The following is a 23,070-nucleotide window of genomic DNA, read 5'->3' on the forward strand; positions in this document are numbered from 1 at the left end:
AAAATGACCGTGAGACGGTAACAGAACTCCCTTTCCTTGCCCCTGCCCGAAGTAAAGAAGATAATAGAAAAGGGAATGAAGAACTGAGGGGTTCAATAAGGAGAAACACAACAGACCCTTTTGCCTAATGAAGGAAGGAAGGTTGTGCTAACATACAAGTGTGCTAATAGCGGAATCAGTTATCCCGTCTGCACTATCTTCGGGGGCATGGGATGCTCGACGAGATAAAACCATATGAAGTAAACGACCACAAAATAAATCATGGATACCACTGTCGTGGAAAAATTGGATCCTCTTTTTCTCGACAATCCTTCACAACGGTCGGGATAAGCGAGGGGGAGTGAAAAATAGGCGGCCGAGTTCGTGGTTCTCATTTTTCTGTAAATATGTTCGAGTATTATTCATGTCACGCAGATTGCCTGTGTAAGCAGTATCGTGAGTATCAGAAGGGCTCTCTTTTAAGTGATTCAAATACAACTTTTGTTAAATTAATCAATGTAGAAGTTTTGAATGGGAACCGAAGTGACAACGAGACATGCGGAGAGGGGATATGCATCTTTCTCGGGGGCACGTCATAGAGGTAAGCTGGGATCATTCCGTGTCGTCACTTCCCCAGCCAAGTTGTTTTTTGCAGTATAGAGCCGGTTAATATAGCTTGCTACTGTAATATCACTCTGTACTTTTGTCATCCGCGGTTTGACGTGGTTAATGTTTATCCAACGTATTGCTTAATGATCTAGGAGTAACATAAATATGCAATTGTAGCCTTTTTTCGATCAAACGTCACGAAAATGTCTTGTATTTGAGTTGCCTACTTTGTCGTGGACCTCGTGGTCCGTCGGTTCTGTGTTTGTTAAATCTAAATAGTCTAATTTTGCAATAAAATTGTAAAACCCTACCTGTTGTTGTTAGACCTTCGCTTAGATGTTTACTGATATCGCCCTTCAGGCCTGACCATCCTAGTCCCATTCCATCTGGAGACATAGAACCATCCCAGTCGTGGGGAAAATTCACGACAAACACACTTGTTACACTCGTACTTAACAGCAAGTAACATGACTACCTTGGATGGGACCTGGGTTGGGTTTGGGAGGACAATTCGCCACATTATGTCATAGGCCAAGTATGGGTTAAGGGATGATGCCTTGAGTTACTGTATCTTGGACAATTGGAAGGGATAAGAACATGAAGTACATGGTCAATGACCACGCACTCTTGCCAAGCTCCATCAAGCTAATAAATGGTAGGAATTTACCGTATACATGATCTACCCCATGCAATGAAAAGAAAATGGATACAGGTTAAAGAAAACCAGGGAGCAGTTCATTTCGAGGTAAAACTTACCGAGGTTAAACATTTCATTACGATGCCTTTCAAATGCTCTGCACAGCACAGCGCCCACTATGAGATAACTATAATACAAGATATAATGTAAATCCATTTCATAGTGAAGTAAGGGAAGTGAGGAGGGAGAAATACAGAAATGGAGGAAACGCAGACAAGAAGTGGCCTTATCTGACGTATCCTGTAACATCGAATACAGTATACCTAGGAAAAGAATGCTGTCCTAAATAAATTTTTGTATTACAGGGAACGAGTTCTAGACAGGAACGAGTTAAGGATAAGAAGTGCTTCTAAAAGGGAAAAGTTATGGATGGAACCCAATTAGGAATAGACACGTTTCCTAATGTACCCAACACAATGTAAGCGAGGGTAAAACAATAAGAAGTATTAAAGAAACCGCGGGAGCAGAGTTTCCAGTTCTCATGACCATATTATCAGCTACCATCCATCATCGTAAAAGAGAAGAAATACTCCTGGTATTGAGCCGTGTGTCTTTCTGCTGCCGTAAAACAAGTCATTCTAGAGCCGAGCAGTATGTCCCTCTGATACTGAACAGTGTCTTTGTAATACTGAAGTGTGTCTTTCTGGTAGGCTACTGAACAGTGTCTTTCTGGCTGAACCGTGTCTTTATAGTACGGAAGTGTGTCTTTCTGGTGCTGAATAGTGTCTTTCTAGTACTGAACAGTGTCTTTCTACATCGGACAGTGTCTTTCTAGTACTGAACGGTGTGTCTTTCGGATACTAAACAGTGTGTCTTTCTGGTACTGAACAGTGTATTTCTAGTACGGAGCGGTGTATTTCTGGAACTTAACAGTGTGCCTTTCTAGTACTGAACATTGTGTTTTTCTGGCAATGAACAGTGTCTTTCTAGTATTGAAGAGTGTCTTTCTGGTATGTCTTTCTGGTACTGAACAGTGTCTTTCTACTACTGAGCGGTGTCTCTTTCTGGTACTGAACAGTGTGTCTCTCTAGTACTGAATATTGTGTCTTTTGGTAATGAACAGTGTCTTTCTAGTAATGAACAGTGTGTCTTTCTGATACTGAACGGTGTGTCTTTCTGATACTGAACGGTGTGTCTTTCTGGTACTGATCAGTGTCTTTCTAGTACTGAGCAGTGTCTCTCCGGTAATGAACAGTGTCTTTCTAGTAATGAACAATGTGTCTTTCTGGTACTGAATGGTGTGTCTTTCTGGTACTGAACAGTGTGTCTTTCTTGTGCTGAACATTGCGTCTTTCTGGTAATGAACAGTGTCTTTCTAGTAATGAACAGTGTGTCTTTCTGGTACTGAACACTGTGTCTTTCTGGTAATGAACAGTGTCTTTCTAGTAATGAACAGTGTGTCTCTCTGGTACTGAACACTGTGTCTTTCTGGTAATGAACAGTGTCTTTCTAGTAATGAACAGTGTGTCTTTCTGGTACTGAACACTGTGTCTTTCTGGTAATGAACAGTGTCTTTCTAGTAATGAACAGTGTGTCTTTCTGGTACTGAACAGTGTCTTTCTAGTACTGAACATAGTGTCTTTCTGGTAATGAACAGTGTCTTTCTAGTAATGAAGTGTCCATTTCTGGTACTGAACAATGTCTTTCTAGCACTGAGTGGTGTGTCTTTCTGGTACTGAACAGTGTGTTTTGCCGATGCTGAACAGTGTGCCTTTCTAGTACTGAACATTGTGGCCTTCTGGTAATGAACAGTGTCTTTCTGGTAATGAACACTGTCTTTCTGGTACTGAACAGTGTGTCTTTCTGGTACTGAACAGTGTCTTTCTGGTACTGAACAGTGTCTCCCTCGAGTACTGAACATTGTATCTTTCTTGTAATGAACAGTCTTTTTAGTAATAAACATTGTCTTTCTAGTACTGAACATTGTGTCTTTCTAGCACTGACTTGTGAGACATCGCGGTCTCTTGATAAAGCTTGATGACACTAAATCTTAGCTAAACTCTAGCAGCAGAGACTACTGGAAACCCTCCATTATTAAAAATTGTGTGGAAGATGACCAAGTATGATATCCGACGGAAAATGTTGGTAAAGATGCCGGGTTACTACTAACATTATTTGTTCCTCGTTGGACAAGTCGGTAGAGTTCTCGGTAGCACTCTGCTAGGCCCGAGTTCGAGTCTCCGACCGGCCATTGAAGAATAAGAGGAATTTATTTCTGGTGATAGAAATTAATTTCTCGCTATAATGTGGTTCGGATTCCACAATAAGCTGTAGGTCCCGTTGCTAGGTAACCAATTGGTTCTTAGCCACGTAAAATAAGTCTAATCAGTTCAGTGGTCTGGTTAAACTAAGGTATACTTAACTTAACTAACATTATTCAAGGGCGGAGAACTGTTCCTGCACTGGTAAGACCAAAATATCGGGTGCCTTTGGTGTTAACTCCGGCAATGTCACTCCGGGCCCGAGTCCCATGAAAATATAGTAGTAGGTTCCTAGAATGCTGTTGTTCCAAGGAAATTAATTGCTGTTACTCTTCATGAATAAAGGTAATACGGTTGTTTATCCAGACCTTTAATACTACTTAGTGTTGTCACTGCCTAGTGAAAAACTAGAAACATACGACGGCCGTTTTTTCCCCATGCGTTGTAAAACCTGCAAGGTAATAAAGCTCTTCCCAATCCGCACATCTTTCTCTTCTGAAGGAAGCTTTTAGAAGCACAAATTCGGCTTTATTATAGGCAATCCATTTCTCTCCCGGAACAAATTCTACCGTTCAATCAGTGTCAAATTTATAGATCAATTTATATACATAGACTCGTAGAGGATACATCAACGCTCTACGATAATAACTAGGAATCATTATAATATGTACTTCATTATCTTCAGTTTGAACTGGGAAATTGGCTTTTACAGGTTTATTACTTATAGAAGAGTCATAATATGGCATTAGGTACATTCGAATTCTTCACATCCCTTCCCTCAGTTATCACAATGTCCACGTAAAGGACCTTGTTGTTTGCAACCTTTTCCTTATAGTGGGTATTATATATATTCACGAAGGTACATAAAAAAATGAATCTGTTCGTCATTTCCAAACATAATTGTTCTCCTCTGTATACTTTATCAAAAAAAAAGAAAAAAAAATATTGACTTCAATGCCCCCACAAAAACACACAAACTTCTACAAGAAAATAAAAATCCCATAAGTTGAAAAAGTCAGCTGGGTCAACGAGCATCACATTTCCGATAACCAGTTCATTTAGAAACTTTCTTAAAAAGAGAGGGAAAGAAATTGTTGTACAACTGTAATTTGATCCATTTGCCAACTGGACCGAGGTCACTAAAAGACAGACACACACGCATACAAACCCGCACACACACAAACACACACACACACACACCAGTGTTTGCCTCTCCTTCTGTGTAGGTCAACATCATCATCTTCATCCAGTTAATCTTTTTATTCGTGTATGTGCAGTGTCCCCATACTATTCAACCGCCATCTTTAACTATATACACGTATCCGTTTTTCCTTTTACTTCGTTCATTTCCTTACAGACAAGGTAACGAAAAAACACTCATTCAAGGACGGTAATGGAAAGTCATGTATGCTTACAAGCGGTTGATATTCTTCTCAATATCAGGGAAGCGTCGAAGATTCAGACCAGAGCAATTGGCTTCCAAGTGATGGCACCGACACTCTGGAACTTCGTGTGAGCACTGGAAGGCTGGAAAATAAACATACCAATTTGATTAGCAGTAGAATTATTATGATGAGGTGAGTTTACGGTCACACACACAAACACACACACACACACACACACACACACACACGCAACATACGCATTCATACGCATAAGCTTATTCAATATCCGTAAAATTGTTTATTCACGGCATTCAACATATGGAGGCAAACTTGTCAACCAAATTTTGGAACTGAAGGAGAATGGCACAGAATTCCATATTCAACACCAATGATTTTAGTCTTTTTTATACTCCTGATTATTGTAATGAATCCGAATATAAAATGCAAAGATATGGGCAATTCGAAAACTTGAGATTAAATTCATGATGGGTAGAAGTCTCTTAAGGCTACGTTCACACAGGGCGTTTTTAACCGCGCGGTGAGATACGCGAGGTCGATTGTTCAATGCAGCTTATGGAATCGTTCACACGTAACTCGCGACGTAACTCGCGGCGTATCGCGGCGGTTTCCAATACGCAGCGGTAGCGAGATTCCCCTCGCCAACGCGCGATTGCCGGGCGTGTCGAGATACATACAAGTCAATGACATCGTTCACACACAGCGGTGAACCGCGCTTTTTGAAGATAGCAGGTGCCATCATTGGCTGTGTCAGCCAATGAGAAAAGAGATTGTGCGTTACCATAGCAACCCTGGCCACCACGCCTGGTCCCCGTGATCACAGTCACTAACACTATTGCATCGCTGTCACTGTCAACTGTTAACTATGGAGAGGGATCATTCTGACACTGGATGTCACAAAAAAGTAGATGAATATATATATATATATATATATATATATATATATATATATATATATATATATATATATATCATATACATAAGCTAAAACGTCCTTTAATATCAATTCGCTCTACAAGAAATGATATATTTTCATATATGTTAAAGGTCTTTTTAGTTGATAATAAGTTCGCTCGTCGTCCCGTGGGTTCGAAAACGAAGGACAAGAACTCAGACCGCAGTGGACGCCGTGTGGGTTAAGGTGTCCACTGTAGTCCTGAGTTCTTGTCCTTCGTTGGTTCGGCTCGAACCAACGAAGGACAAGAACTCAGGACTACAGTGGACGCCGTGTGGGTTAATGAGTCCACTGTAGTCCTGAGTTCTTGTCCTTCGCTGGTTCGAGCCCACGGGACGACGAACTTATTATCAACTAAAAAATTCCCCTTCGGTAACATACATGAAAATATATTTATTTCCGAGGTAGAGCGAATTGATATTAAAGGACGTTTGTAGCTTACTGATTGTATATGAATCACGGTGATGTGATAAAAGTCATATATATATATATATATATATATATATATATATATATATATATATATATATATACATATATATATATATACATACATATATATATATATCAGCAATAAGTCACCAAACTGCACGTGACAAATATATACGTAGACGACCACATGAAAGGTGAAAATTAAAGACCAGGTACCAAGCGCTTTCGTGTATTGCGTACACTTCTTCGGGGTACAAAGTAAAATAAATAAAGATAGACATAAACAAGAAAACTTCACAAAACAAAGATCAAAGCCACTAACAAGCTAAACATCATTACTGAATGCAATCACTAGTTTGAAGTCAAATTGTCACATACCAAACAAAAATACTTTAAAAATACTTAAGAACTGAAACTACAGTTAGAACAGGCTATTGCTAAAAGGTAACATTGTACTTCCCTACAATTTTATGAACAAGGTAACTATCTAATTTAAAAAGACCCGAACTAATATTCATAAGTTGATTGTTAAAATGCTTAATAAAGGCAGATTCAATTATATTTCTCTTAACAATGTGGTTACAAAAATTTTCTCAGATGAATTTTTCCAGTCTATACAATGGTTAAAATCATTCATATGTACAAATAAAGCACTTGTCAATTGGCCTGTTCGAACTGCGTAACGATGCTGTTTTAGACGATAATCTAGTTCTTTACCAGTTTGACCAAGGTATTTATTACTACATCCAGCACAAGGAATCGTGTAAATACAGCCATTAATTTGTTTTGGGGAGTTACGAACAATGATATTCTGAAGTGTCCCTGAATTCTTGTAAACAACAGTTATCTTGAAAATTTTCAGTAATTTTTTAATGAAACAAAGATTTACGTTATATGGAAGTGTCAAAATATTTTCTCTCACCAAAGGCTCCCTATTGTTATTGGAATAAAAAATGTTTCTAGCTTTCTGTAAAGATTTGTCGATTAAAAACTTTGGGTATTTTAACATAATTCCTACGTCGTAAATTTTACAAAATTCCGAGTCTAAGAATTCCGGGCTGCATATCCTTAATGCCCTTAAAAACATGCTACAAAAAACTGAGAGTTTTACATTAACGTGGTGATCTGAATAATAGTGGACATAAGAACAGACGTTGGTAGGTTTCCTGTAAACATCAAACACAAAAGTTCTATCCCTTCTATGAACCAAAACATCTAAAAATGGTAATGAACAATTATTTTCCTCTTCAACGGTGAATTTAATAGAAGGTACCAAATGATTTACCTTGTCCAAAAACTGTTCAAATTTTCGCACATGGGCCAAACACAGAATATGTCATCAACGTATCGAAACCAAAGAACCCCCTTAGGCAAAATAGCAGGCAATATTTTTACTTCAAAAAACTCCATATATAGGTTGCTAAGAACTGGGGAAAGGGGATTTCCCATAGCCATCCCAAACTTTTGAAGGTAATAATTTCCGTTAAAAACAAACTTGCAATCCTTAACACATAATTTTATCAATTCTAAAATTTTGTCAGAAGCTAAAGGTAAATCATGCCTTGTTAATTTCGATACGTTGATGACATATTCTGTGTTTGGCCCATGTGCGAAAATTTGAACAGTTTTTTGGACAAGGTAAATCATTTGGTACCTTCTATTAAATTCACCGTTGAAGAGGAAAATAATTGTTCATTACCATTTTTAGATGTTTTGGTTCATAGAAGGGATAGAACTTTTGTGTTTGATGTTTACAGGAAACCTACCAACGTCTGTTCTTATGTCCACTATTATTCAGATCACCACGTTAATGTAAAACTCTCAGTTTTTTGTAGCATGTTTTTAAGGGCATTAAGGATATGCAGTCCGGAATTCTTAGACTCGAATTTTGTAAAATTTACGACGTAGGAATTATGTTAAAATACCCAAAGTTTTAATCGACAAATCTTTACAGAAAGCTAGAAACATTTTTTATTCCAATAACAATAGGGAGCCTTTGGTGAGAGAAAATATTTTGACACTTCCATATAACGTAAATCTTTGTTTCATTAAAAATTACTGAAAATTTTCAAGATAACTGTTGTTTACAAGAATTCAGGGACACTTCAGAATATCATTGTTCGTAACTCCCAAAAACAAATTAATGGCTGTATTTACACGATTCCTTGTGCTGATGTAGTAATAAATACCTTGGTCAAACTGGTAAAGAACTAGATTATCGTCTAAAACAGCATCGTTACGCAGTTCGAACAGGCCAATTGACAAGTGCTTTATTTGTACATATGAATGATTTTAACCATTGTATAGACTGAAAAATTCATCTGAGAAAATTTTTTGTAACCACATTGTTAAGAGAAATATAATTGAATCTGCCTTTATTAAGCATTTTAACAATCAACTTATGAATATTAGTTCGGGTCTTTTTAAATTAGATAGTTACCTTGTTCATAAAATTGTAGGGAAGTACAATGTTACCTTTTAGCAATAGCCTGTTCTAACTGTAGTTTCAGTTCTTAAGTATTTTTAAAGTATTTTTGTTTGGTATGTGACAATTTGACTTCAAACTAGTGATTGCATTCAGTAATGATGTTTAGCTTGTTAGTGGCTTTGATCTTTGTTTTGTGAAGTTTTCTTGTTTATGTCTATCTTTATTTATTTTACTTTGTACCCCGAAGAAGTGTACGCAATACACGAAAGCGCTTGGTACCTGGTCTTTAATTTTCACCTTTCATGTGGTCGTCTACGTATATATTTGTCACGTGCAGTTTGGTGACTTATTGCTGATATGGAAGCCACGCGTGAACTCTACAACTTTGCTGTATACTATCCTGCTTTGGTGGCTATCGTGACGACTTTCTGCTCTACATTGATCAGGGCCCACAAGCTGAAGCTTCGTTACAGATTCCTGAGGAACTGCTTATTGGAACAAGTAGTGCCAAAATCGTTCATTCCACGAAGATTGCTTAAATTGGCTGACCGACCTTTTGATGACTACCAACGCTTAATCTTACAGAAATATATTGAAATGGCGAAAACAGATGTTCAAGATGCTTTTTATAATTTGAGTGAAAAACGACGCAGTTTTCATATGCTCATTCCTGTAGATTGGAAACATCCGCTTATGAATTATTGTTATAGGAAGCTGAGAACTACATGCCGCAGAGTAAGTAACAGACTAGAAAGAAAGCTGAAGGGTTTGATCGAAAAACAGTGACTGGAATAATCATGCTAACCCTGATTTTGTGATAAACTTGTCAAGTAGACCGTTACAGGAACATGTCTCAAGTGCTCTAGGTTACGGATTAAGCTTTTCGTTTTCTAAAGAAAATGTTGACTACGTAGATGTTGCCAACTCCTTTAATTATCTGGAAAGGAATTGTATGTAGTGTGTCTAGTGATGAGCTTAATATTTGCAAAGGTATTGTTTACGGTGCCCTGTCGAAACCAGTACCAACTAGTGTTCCTAGACGTTTCATCAAGTGTTACAATGACTTGAAAAATGATAATGACCTGCATATTACGAAGGCTGATAAATCCCAGGTTCTGGTGATAATGGATAAAGATGATTATGTTAGAAAAATGTGTAATCTTTTGTCAGATAATGTAACTTACTCAGAACTACGAAAAAATCCCCTAGCGACTGTTAATAGTAACTTTAATAAGAAATTAAAAAGTGTCTTAAAAGGAAATGATGCTCTAATCAAACAGTTTTCTTCGCAGTGTGCAACTTTACCGTATATGCATGGTCTTATTAAAACACAAGTTTGGTAATCCTGTCCGCCCAATAATCAGTTCTGTTGGTAGCGTTTCATATAAACTGTCTAAATGGTTGGTTCGGATTCTCACGCCTATTGTCGGAAACATATCCCAATCGCATATAAAGAATAATACAGATTTTGTTGAAAAAATTAGTAATTCTCGCATAAATTACGACTTTAAAATGGTCAGTTTTGATGTAACTTTTTATTTACCAATGTCCCAGTTGACGATTTGTTGGCCTTTTTAGCTGACGAATTAACAAGGCATGATTTACCTTTAGCTTCTGACAAAATTTTTAGAATTGATAAAATTATGTGTTAAGGATTGCAAGTTTGTTTTTAACGGAAATTATTACCTTCAAAAAGTTTGGGATGGCTATGGAAATCCCCTTTCCCAGTTCTTAGCAACCTATATATGGAGTTTTTTGAAGTAAAAATATTGCCTGCTATTTTGCCTAAGGGGGTTCTTTGGTTTCGATACGTTGATGACATATTCTGTGTTTGGCCCATGTGCGAAAATTTGAACAGTTTTTTGGACAAGGTAAATCATTTGGTACCTTCTATTAAATTCACCGTTGAAGAGGAAAATAATTGTTCATTACCATTTTTAGATGTTTTGGTTCATAGAAGGGATAGAACTTTTGTGTTTGATGTTTACAGGAAACCTACCAACGTCTGTTCTTATGTCCACTATTATTCAGATCACCACGTTAATGTAAAACTCTCAGTTTTTTTGTAGCATGTTTTTAAGGGCATTAAGGATATGCAGCCCGGAATTCTTAGACTCGGAATTTTGTAAAATTTACGACGTAGGAATTATGTTAAAATACCCAAAGTTTTTAATCGACAAATCTTTACAGAAAGCTAGAAACATTTTTTATTCCAATAACAATAGGGAGCCTTTGGTGAGAGAAAATATTTTGACACTTCCATATAACGTAAATCTTTGTTTCATTAAAAAATTACTGAAAATTTTCAAGATAACTGTTGTTTACAAGAATTCAGGGACACTTCAGAATATCATTGTTCGTAACTCCCCAAAACAAATTAATGGCTGTATTTACACGATTCCTTGTGCTGGATGTAGTAATAAATACCTTGGTCAAACTGGTAAAGAACTAGATTATCGTCTAAAACAGCATCGTTACGCAGTTCGAACAGGCCAATTGACAAGTGCTTTATTTGTACATATGAATGATTTTAACCATTGTATAGACTGGAAAAATTCATCTGAGAAAATTTTTTGTAACCACATTGTTAAGAGAAATATAATTGAATCTGCCTTTATTAAGCATTTTAACAATCAACTTATGAATAATAGTTCAGCGATTATTTTGATTAGATATATTATGCTGTTCATAAAATTGTAGGAGTACAATGTACCTTTTAGCAATAGCCTGTTCTAACTGTAGTTTCAGTTCTTAAGTATTTTCGAAGTATTTTTGTTTGGTATGTGACAATTGACTTTAAACTAGTGATTGCATTCAGTAATGATGTTTGAGCTTGTTAGTGGCTTTGATCTTTGTTTTGTAGAGTTTTTCTTGTTTATGTCTATCTTTATTTATTTTACTTTGTACCCAGAAAAGTGTACATAATGAAAGCGCTTGAGTACCTGGTCTTTAATTTTCACCTTTCATGTGGTCGTCTACATATATATATATATATATATATATATATATATATATATGTATACCATATATATATATATCTCTCTTTATATATATATATATATATATATATATATATATATATATATATATATATATATAAAAAACATTACAACGCGGTGGCGCATGAAATCAAAAACGCTTCGTGTGAACGATTACAGGTTGAACAGTGTGCCACAGTTTAAAACGCCCGTGTGAACCTACCCTAAAAGTCTAAAAGAATTGTCAGTTAAAAGGAAGTTGTACTGTACATATGAAGTATGGCTGGTAATGTGGTTAAAGAGCGCTGGAATGGATGAGCTACTTCTAGTATCAGCAGGCAATATCGACAAAGACCAACCTGAAAGGAATAACAAGTCTTCCACAAAACCTGAATTTCTCCAAAATTTTGGCTCCTAAATAACTGCAATGACATTGGAGTAGGTAGATCTGGTTATGGAATTGTACTAACGACGTTGCATCCAAATAAAATACTCCCATTCATGTGTTAGAAGGATTTGAATTTTATAAACATGTCTTGAATTACCAGGCTAAAGTCCTTATGTCCTGAACTTTATTCACAAGTGTGGCAATGGTGCTCAAGCGTCTTTGACTGTTAAATGTTCATATAGTAATTTAAATGTCTAGGTACAAAAGATCATCTGTATCAGACCAAGATGACAAATTTAACCCTGATAACCTGTACAACAGTTGTTACAGTACCATCAAACTTTGTTCCCCATAACAGTCTCCTTCTTCTTCTTCTTCTTCTTCGTTTATAAAACCGAATAAAAATTGAAAATTTTCCAAGACCGGTGAGAAATACAGAGTTAAAATGAATATGCAATAACTTCTGAAGGACTTTTGATTTGGCGTTGGGGTTGAAACTCTAAGGCCTGACGGCTGCCCTGCCTTGACATCAAAGACCCCGGTAACGATGTGGCCGGTCAAAGGAAAGCGCTGGGATCCAAGCTCCCACACTGAAGAACTGAGAATAAAAAGATTTAAATGGTGTACCGTTCAAGCGACCAGTTCGAGACAACGTGGCAGAGGGTGGAACGGTTATGATTAAAGAAGATGTTAGGTGGGACGCTGCGAGATGTATGTATTAGTGTGAGGCAAACCGATCCTACAGACCAGTCTCCTCATTAAATGAAGAAAGTCAGGGTTAGTGATAAGAGTAGAGCCGACAGACTGATGGAATTTATAAAATCAGGTAAAAAAAGGAAAATATTTGGCTGGAAGAGGTTAAAGAAATCAACTCCAGAATTAAAATTGAGCTGCAATAACACTAACAGAGCTAATGTTTTGTGTTAGGTTAAAGAGAGTATGACTACGGAACGTGGAATCTATTTTGGTTAAAGGCTGTTATATGGAATGGAATGGAATATAAGGTAGGTCAAAGAAAAACTGCAGTGGACGTTTCCATCTGCAAATACCCTTGTTAGGTCATTCATTTGTTAATAGATTAAGTGAGAATTTCAAAAATATTTTGAAATGGTGTACCAAGATAAAGAGAGAATCACATTGTTGCACTATGGAAATGATTGTATATGTATATGTAGAGGGTGGAACGGAGGTACAATCAAAGGAATATGAAGGGTTATACTAATATCGTCACCCTCAGGAACTAACTGCAAGATTTTTCAATTTTAGTTTTTACTAAATCAAATGCACCGTGTAGGAACTGAACCGACGGTACTTGCCTAAGTCCCGGATATAGGTAAGTGGCATAAATTTCCCAAAACACTGAATATGGTCATGATAGAAGGGTGAAGATGAAGTCAGGGGGTGAATGGTCAAAAAAATAACTTAGGCAGTTAGTTTATGAAGGTGATAATAAATTCAGATATTCTGGGATATATGAGGAAATTAGAGAGAGAAACATATAAGCTGTGGCTGGACCAGGGCACCGTAAAGAGGCAAGTCATGAACTCCAGCAGCCCTTTAATATACAATTGAGCAAGCTACAAGGCAGATGCAGCTAAACATTTGTGTTGGAAGGAAATTTTTAGTTGATAAGTTGAAGATCTGTGGAGAGTGAACCCTCTATGTTCAGGACTAGGGGACGTGATGTTAAGCCGCAAGTTTTAAGTTGAATCGTTAACCGTCCCGAACTCCAGGTGTTTGCAAAGGAGGGGAAAACTGCTAACCACGTGGTGTTTGTTCCATGGGCAAATGCCCCATTAGACCTGAGTTCTTGTTTCGCTTAGATCGGTTAAATGAGACTGGGAACTTATTATCAACTAAAATCCACTCTGTTCAAACATGAAAATATATTATATCCGAGGTAGAGCTTCTTGTAATTAATAAAGAGGAGCTTACTGATTGAATATGAATCACGGTGATGTAACTTGGAAGTCATATATATATGCGTACAAATGTACTATGTGGTTCCGATTTGTATATGGGAAGACGATATCCATTATACCTCACTTGCTGGCCGCGCGGGTTAAAATGCGTCCACTGTATCCTGTGGTTCTTACATTCTGCTGGTTCAGGGGCCATATATATTATCAACTAAAAATTCCCCTTCGGTAACATATATAAAATATATATATAGAGGCAATATATTAAAAAGGGACGTTTATATATATATATACATATATATATATATATATATATATATATATATATACTTTATATATAGATATATATATATATATATATATATATATATATATTTACTATGTATATATATAAATACATATATATATATATATATGTATATTGATATATATTTATATATATATATATATATATATTTTTATATATATATATATATATATATATATATATATTACATATATATATATATATATATATATATATAAATGTATATATTTTATATATAATATTTATATATATATATATATTTATATATATATATATACATATATATATATCAATATATATATAACATATATATATATACATATATATATATATATATATATATATATATATATATATATATATATATATATATGCTGTTACCATAGGAGTCAATTTTCAACTGAGCTGAATTCACAGGGATTTAATAATCATAAGAATTGCATAATAGTTTATCTTTGCCAAGAAATTTCATCAGTCCCATTCGCATCTCTTGAAATACCTTCCTCAGAAAAAACATTCAGACTTGAGATAAAATACAAAGTCTGCAAGCTTCGTTGAATATGGTAATTATTGCAGGAAAGCAAATTTTTATCTATTACGTATAAGAATCTAAAGGAAGATTTATTTAAAGAGGTGCAACTCTTCAGTTTTGTGCATTAGCAACATTTAAATTGCGATCAAGTCATAAACATTAAAAGTTGTCACGTACAAGAAAACATAAGCCTTAACAGCATTTGTGAAAAGATAAAGGTACACATAAAGAACGTGAAAAACGTCCTTATTGCAATGTATACTACAGTAATTTCATCTCGTACATACAGAGACATATTCAAACAACGGAAAATGGAAAACAAACTTACGGCAAAAATCTTCGTCATCCCACGTCTCAGGACAGTCGATGTTGCCATCGCATTGTCTCTCTGCTTCCAGACAGGGACCCGACTGACACTTGAACATACCTGGAGGACATTCCACGGACTCTGCAGACGAGACAAAAACGACTGATTTCCATCTGAAGCGGGAATAGAGGACTAAGGGTAATAAAAGGTTACAGGAGGGATGAAAGGAGCAAGAATAATATTAGGTTCGGGTTGAACCGTTTTGAAATGGCTTTCTGATGACGAATAATTCAGAGATTGTAGTAAAAGAATGCAGGTGGGCAGAAGCTGGTCGAGAACCAACACATACAAAATGCATAAACATCCAATACTGCAACATCAGTCTCTCATGCATGCAATAACTGTCAGGCACTAAATCAATGAGGAAAATAACTTTATCATTACTGTTTCAAGTGAAGATCATGATCAGTTGTATTTTCAAACAAGATACTAAGGGCAAAATAACTTGCTAATCTTGCTAGAACTGATCAGATAATCGGATTTCGTAGTTTAGCTGAAATATAATGAAAAGAATATACTTATGGAGAAAGGTATTAAAGAGAGTATTAAATTAAGGTAGCCTAAACAGATGACCTAAGACTTGCACTAATATATGTATTTGCAAAAAATATGTTTATGAAACTGCAATAATAAAGCAATCAATTCATATTGCCGCCGATGTTTTAAGCTTATACTTCGTCTTTAAAGGAAAATTCAACCTTACGTGGTGATTTTCTTTTGACAACGGGAACAGTTTTATTTGAGTTTTCCAGGGCCTTTCTTTTTGCCCGCCACCACGCATCTCTAAATGTGACATAATTCCAGATTACATCAAGGAAATCTAATACAGAATATTGCAAATGTTTTATTACTGATAAAACTGGATAAGAAGAGTCCCTTTTCATTGACCCGTCCCATGCCCACAGAGACTGAAAAATGATAAATGATTTACAAATGTACATGTGCTTGCCAATGATTACTATTGTGGATGACGGGAGAAGAAAAATTTTAGATGTACACAAATGTTTGGTTATAAACGTTACTGTGGATGACTTTGGTTTCTTTGTGACTTTGCAAGAAAAAAAAAATGACGGAATTTATGCCAACAGCCAAGCTGATGGATCTGCGTATCATATTTGAACAAAGTCACACATACAAATGAAGAAAAAGAAAGTTAGTAGATTTGTCTTTACTGTGCATGCTGAAAAGAAAAGAGGTTGAGGTAGATTTGTCTTTACTGGGCATGCAAAATGATAAGAAGTGAGAAGATGAGCAACGAACCAGATGTAGAGTATGGGAGTATAACGAATAGCAACTGCTCAAGAGACATCAGCGCTTGAGAAAACTTCTGTAAAAATGACCTTGTTCTATAATTTATTAACATACACACACAATACACACACACACACAATATATATATATATATATGTATATATATATATATATATATATATATATATATATATATATATACAGTATATATATATATATATATATATATATATATATATATATAATATATATATATATATATATATACAGTATATATATTTATATAATACTGGATATTTCGAACTCAAGCGTAAACTTACTGCATCCCAGGAGATGAGAGCGATCTGCACAACCATGATGGCGGTTAGTGGAGAGAATGCAACGTTCTTCCAACGGGATGCACTGGGAAACGCTGGCGCAAGCAAATTCACTCTCTTTACAGCCATTCCATCCGTGATCTGCCGTGAAGTAAAAAAGTTGGAAATGTGAATTGGATGAAGCCTGTTCTTAAAAAACTAAAATAAACTAGGTCAGAGTTTTCAAAGAAAGTGAGGCTGATGATAACAGATCAGTATCGACCTCTGAAGCTTAAAAAAAAAAAACACACACAAATAAATTAGGAGAACAAATAGATTCAGAAGCACATAAAGCTTAGAAGCATCATGCTCCATCTTCAATGTGGAGACATTAAACAAAAATAATTTGCAAAAGAGGTATGAAAGCTACAAACAACAACAACAACAGTAACCAACACACCCATTATAAGATGGTAACATGTAGATGGCATTGTATTTTTTCTACAATCACTGAGTCGAGCACCCACTAAATATATGACCAACAACAGTCTACTGTGGCCCTCTGCAAAATTTAAAGAAAATGATCGTCTCTGAGATCTTTGAATGAGGTTAGAAGAGATGCATGAAAGAAACCGTCCCTTGCCCCACGAGGAAGGGGAAATTCGGGAGAAAACAGAATATTTCCTTGAAATCACGGCCATCTGGATGGGAAAGGACACAACCGATTTTAAAATAAAAAAATAAACTTTTTGTTTTGTGAACTGGCACAAATAATTTACAGCCACAAGCTAGTCAGAAAGATTTCCAAATAGACATATTGAAACTTAGACTTAAATTATAACCTTTAGGAAATAACCCGAGACATCCTGCGAGGGAAAATTAACCAGCAGGTAATCTTAACGACCTGATCAGTTAAAACTGATTAATAACAGTTTGTTTTTCCTATTTCCTTTGAGAAAATTAACTATTTTCCTGTAATCTGACTTGAATTGAATCAAAGAGAGAGAGAGAGTAGGATATAAAAAAATGAAGTAGATCTCATTCGACATCAAAGGCAATTACTGTGACACAAAAGTTGGACTATAAAATATAGGCCAAAGGCCAAGCGCTGGGACCTATGACGTTATTCAGCGCTGAAAATGATGTTGAAACAATTATTAGGAGGGGGGTGGAAAGTAAGACGGAAGAAAGAGAATATGAACGTAGGTATAATAAAAAATAAAAAGGCTGAAACAGGCTGCATCTTAAGAATCTTAAGCGCCTACAGTGCCGTGTGAGAGTACACCACGACAAATACTCTCCTGCAGGGACAATTAGAAGGGGAGCTGTACAACCGTCGCGGCTCTGTGCGTAGGTCGCTTGGTATATCAACCAGGACCACAAAGATCAGGGCGAGATCCCCTAATGGTGATGTGAGGTTGAGAGAAGGTCTCGATTTATTTAAAGACTAACAAGCGCGTTTAGGCTGCTTCCAAGGTCGACGCCAACTGGAGTGCTCCAAGGAGTTTCTTTTTCCACGAGACATTCTTTAGGAACATAAGGTTACTATGATATCAAATCTCAATTTCATTTCAAGGTACCAGGAACGAGAATAATGGTACCCTCTGGACAGCTTGGTCACTTATGTCAGTTGATTTTAAGAAGGTTGTAACTAACTGATGGTAAATATTTAATGGTTATAGCTGTTTTGACAAAACTCTGGTTATAATAAAAATGCAACATATATCTTTAAAGTGGAATAATGAAGTGAAACATGTGAAACATGTAAATCATATTTACGACTGATGTATCAGCACCTAAAGTTCAGCAGGCAAAAGAAAACAAGTAAATAATGCCCCGTTTCTTCGGCGCAATCAAAATTTTTATTGTGGCGTATAATCAAGCCACCCGAAAATAGTCTATCTTTCGGAAGTCTCGGTAAATGCTGTATGAGCAGGAAACTTTACGGACCCACTGGTGGCCTGTCTATACGTTGCCCCCAGACTCACGATTATGGATAATTTTAACAGCAAATAAAAATAAAAATGACTAAGGCTACAGGGCTGCAGTTTGGTATGTTTGATGATTGGAGGGTGGATGATCAACATGCTAATTTGCAGCCCTCTAACCTCGGCAATTTTAAGATCTGAGGAGCTGACGGAAAAATTGCGGACGGACAGAGACGATGTCGTACAATAGTTTTCTTTTACAGAGAAGACTAACAAAGGATTCTTTGACCCACGTCGTGGACTGCGGATCAGGGTTGTTATAGTTCAAATTTCGATTCAAAAGGGGAAAATGAAGCAATTTCCCTAAAAATGAACAGGCTAAAAAGGTATGTTATCAATTGTTCTTGAAATAATGATCAACAGACCTGATAATGGGAGCCCCGATATTTAGTTAGGAAAGGCAGCATTTCAGACTTAAAAGGTCTTGTTAGCGCCGGGCTCATTTCGACATGAAAAACTGGTCAGAGAAGGCGGACACTTGCTATCCATTAATGATTCACCCCATAGATTATGGAAAGAGAAATCAGTGGAAGGTTCAGCATAAAGCAAAATGGGTGTGTTCAGACTGTACACACACAAACAAAGCCACTCCAACATCAAAAAATAGCAAGAGACATGCTCATGCTCGACTGTCGACTACTACTACTAACGACTCCTCTACTGCTGGGAGGGAATACACGCTAGTGACCTGGTACAATAATGTAATAATAATAATGGGGTCTAAGCGATGTCAGGCCAGGGCAGCCGATCAAATATCAATTTTTAGAAGTCTGCCCAAAGCTCGATCAAAGTCCTTCAAAGGGCATCACAAGCGACCCATATAAAAAAAAACAAGCTGGGAAGATATATATATATATATTTAGAATAAAAACTTTTTTCGTAAAAATATAAATATTTTATTATAATGTCTCACTTCCCATATTCAAAAAGCTACAAATGTCGCAGAAGACCGTTCATAGCTACTTACAGTTTGATTCCTTCGATAGATCTAACACCGAAAAAAAGTGGAAATGGACACGTCACCCCATAAACCCTAGACACGTGTTCAGAAGAGATTTCCACCAAGAAGACCATCCACTGAAAGCTCAATTCCCCATCAAAGGAATATTCTACTACTACTCGTAATATGGATATGAAAATTCAGATTATTAGAAGACATGAACAACTAGACAAAAAAAAGAAGAAAAGAAGGAACAGCATTATTCGAAAAAATCAAGCAATGGAATATATATAAGTGATCCTTACATTACATGCAGTTCGTCTGAATTATCCAAGCAGTCTGTCACATGATCGCACCATAACGATGCGGGAATACACTGGCCGGTCCAACACTGGCTCTCTCCTTCTCCACACACTTGATTCTCTGCAGTGAAGACGAAGCACATGAATAAGACCGTGAGTAAGAATGCTCATTTGTACATGTATGTGTATTTTCAGGTGATACACCTGTAATTTGCGAGAAGCTAGTTCCGAAAGGCAAACCTCGTCTATTTCAATTTACTTTATTGTTAAGAGAATATATATATATGTATATATATATGTATATATATATATATATATATAATATATATATATATATATATATATATATATATATATATATATATATACTCTATATATATATATAAATATATATATAAATGGATGTATGTGTCTGTGCCAGAATAACTCTGAAATGCATGGAGCAATTTCAGCAAACTTGGTATACACATGGTTACTATCTGGAAAACAATACTGTGGGGTGATACATCACTGGCATCAAGAAGCAAGGGCAGAGAAGGATTTGTGTATGGGAAAGAGGTAACATGTAAAAATAACAGAAAACTGACAGATATTAGTGTCATAATCACATACAATTTTCGAGGTCAGCTTGAAATGAATAGTGGGACTCCGGTGCCGCTTTAAGTCAAGTTCAGCCCAGTACAGATAACAGGTGAGAGGGTGAAAATAAAAAATGTCAAAATGCTGGGCAATGTATGACTGGAAACAACTATCTTAACAAGAAAGAGGAGAGAGAGAAGAGTGAGAGAGAGAGGAGAGGGAGAGAGAGAGGAGAGGAAGGTGAAAGAGAGAGGAGTAGAGGGTGTTGGGAGGAGTTGAGAGAGAGAGAGAGAGAGAGAGAGAGAGAGAGAGTTTATCAGTCGCAGAGTTTTCCCAGGCAGCGCTGGTTAGTCAGCTACTATATATATTATACAAATACATATATTACAAATATGTATAATATAAAAATATTATATACCAGTATATATATATATATATACTTTATATATATATATATATATATATATATATATATATATATATATATATATATATATATATATATATAATATATATATATATATATAATGATATATATATATATATAGTTTGGAAGACTTGAAGGATTTATTTGCATGTAGGTTTTTATGATTAATGAATGGATGAATGAATGATTATAGTTTTATCTGGGTGTCAATATCTGGGAGTAAATGAAATGGAGGATAGTAGGATAAAGGAAGTGAGTTACAAAATAGGTGCAGCAAGGAAGGTAGCAGGGTGCGTGCAAAAGGTTTAGAAGAGAAGAGGAGCGTCTATCGGTGGCAAGTTGTAACGTATGAATAGACTGTTGAGTGAAATGTTCTTTCAAGGATTAAAAAGTGGAATTTGAAATGTGGGTGAAAGGAAAAAAGAGAGCTTATAAATTGAATGTTTTTTGTACTATGAGGAGTGAGAAGGATTTAAAGGATGCAAACAGGTGTTAAAAAGGTTACTTTGGGTGAAAAGATGGATAAATTTCGAGAAAAGTCGATAATATACCGGGTAAGCGAAACTGGAGAGGTAAGGAGCAAGAGTATGTGTGCAAGACAGAAGTTAGGATGCGGTGTGAGTACCAGCCCTGATATCGACTGTCTTCCTTAGCAATATGCTTTTTAAGTCAGTTTCTTTATCATTTATTCTTGCTTTCTATTGATAGGTGTGAATGAAATAGAATGCTACAGATAAGGACTTACTCCTCTTTAATCAGCTCACTGAGTCTGTTAAACTGTAACGAATAACAACATTTAATCAACCTAGTTTTTGACCGAATGTTCCCAAGTTGTGGCGAATAAAACGAATTAACACTAAGAAAGCGACGACCAATTCATAACCACAGATTTTGATTGATAGTCTAGAAACTGAACCGAATGTAATGTACAAAAATTAGGAAGTAACAATTTTTCGATAATCTCACGTTCGTGATTGACAGTTTCTAAGCCCAGTCGAAATGGACGAACAAGATCAGAAAATACTCACCACAATTGAGTTCATCAGATTTGTCAGCGCAATCGAACTTCAGGTCACAACGGCTTGTCTGTGAGACACACTCTCCGCTGGAACATTGCCAGTCGCCCTCATTGCACTGGATTTCCGCTAGAAGTGAAAGAAATATGGAATAAGAATAAGTGCGCAGATATTCATTAAATAACCTATTATATCCTCGAGAAAAGTCCCCGTAGGATATTGTAAAAGCTTCGTGTGGACAAACTGATTGCAGTTACTTGAACTGTTGTAATCCCAGGCTATCCTTTAGTTATCTTGGAGATCAGGAATGATACCATTCGTTTTTTTTTTATTTCATGCTTTTAAGTATGCAACCTTCTTGTAATGGAGTGGTTACAGTAAATCATACACCAACACTTGCCGTTGTATTTTTAATATATAGTCAGGTGAATGTATTTTATATAAAACATTATGAGATTGATTATATTTCTATACAGCTCGTTGCCATTCTTCCATGGACTACGTCACTTTCAAAATTTCCACTCACTTATTCTTCCGGGTAAAAGACTGAAGCTTCATGGGAAGAAAACGAAAAGTAGACTCGTTACAATTACTTGACGAGGAGTAAAACCGAACATTACAATCACAAATCCGAGAGGTGGCATGGATAAGCTGTATGACTTCTTGATCGTCTTTGGTAATAATAAGGAAACAGGCTCCATGATGGCTTCCGAGATCAAGAACTGTCTAATAGTTTTCTTGATTCTTTGTAGGGTTGAATAGATGACACGAAACTGCATGTAAGAGGAGACGGAGAGATGGGATATTTTCTGCCCCAACTCTTAAAAGGGATTACCGCTAAAATCGAATGAAGTTGATTTAATCCTACTGATAAATTTCCAGTATATTCTTATTGAAATTAGCAGAGAAAAGTATTTTTTTTCTGTGCAGGCATGCAAACAAAGAAATCAGCATGAGACCCTGGACAGATCAGCAACTAGAAGTCTTTTTTTACTTCATTTGGAATTACAATCGGAATATAAAATTTAGGCCAAAGGACAAGCTCTGGGGCCTATAAGGTCATTCGGCGTTGAAAA

At 36.1% G+C, this 23,070-nt stretch overlaps 1 protein-coding gene across 1 annotated transcript in view; it reads right to left on the bottom strand.

The window, feature by feature from the left end:
* LOC136833059 (G-protein coupled receptor GRL101-like) overlaps nt 1-23,070 on the bottom strand; it is a 115,325-nt gene that overhangs the window by 33,487 nt on the left and 58,768 nt on the right. The window contains 6 exon segments of the mRNA XM_067094706.1: nt 4,902-5,013; nt 15,157-15,276; nt 16,767-16,904; nt 18,195-18,268; nt 19,976-20,093; nt 22,007-22,123. Of these exon segments, the coding sequence (XP_066950807.1) occupies nt 4,902-5,013; nt 15,157-15,276; nt 16,767-16,904; nt 18,195-18,268; nt 19,976-20,093; nt 22,007-22,123 (679 nt within the window).

This window comes from Macrobrachium rosenbergii, chromosome 51, assembly GCF_040412425.1.
Source record: "Macrobrachium rosenbergii isolate ZJJX-2024 chromosome 51, ASM4041242v1, whole genome shotgun sequence".
Lineage (NCBI taxonomy): Eukaryota > Metazoa > Arthropoda > Malacostraca > Decapoda > Palaemonidae > Macrobrachium > Macrobrachium rosenbergii.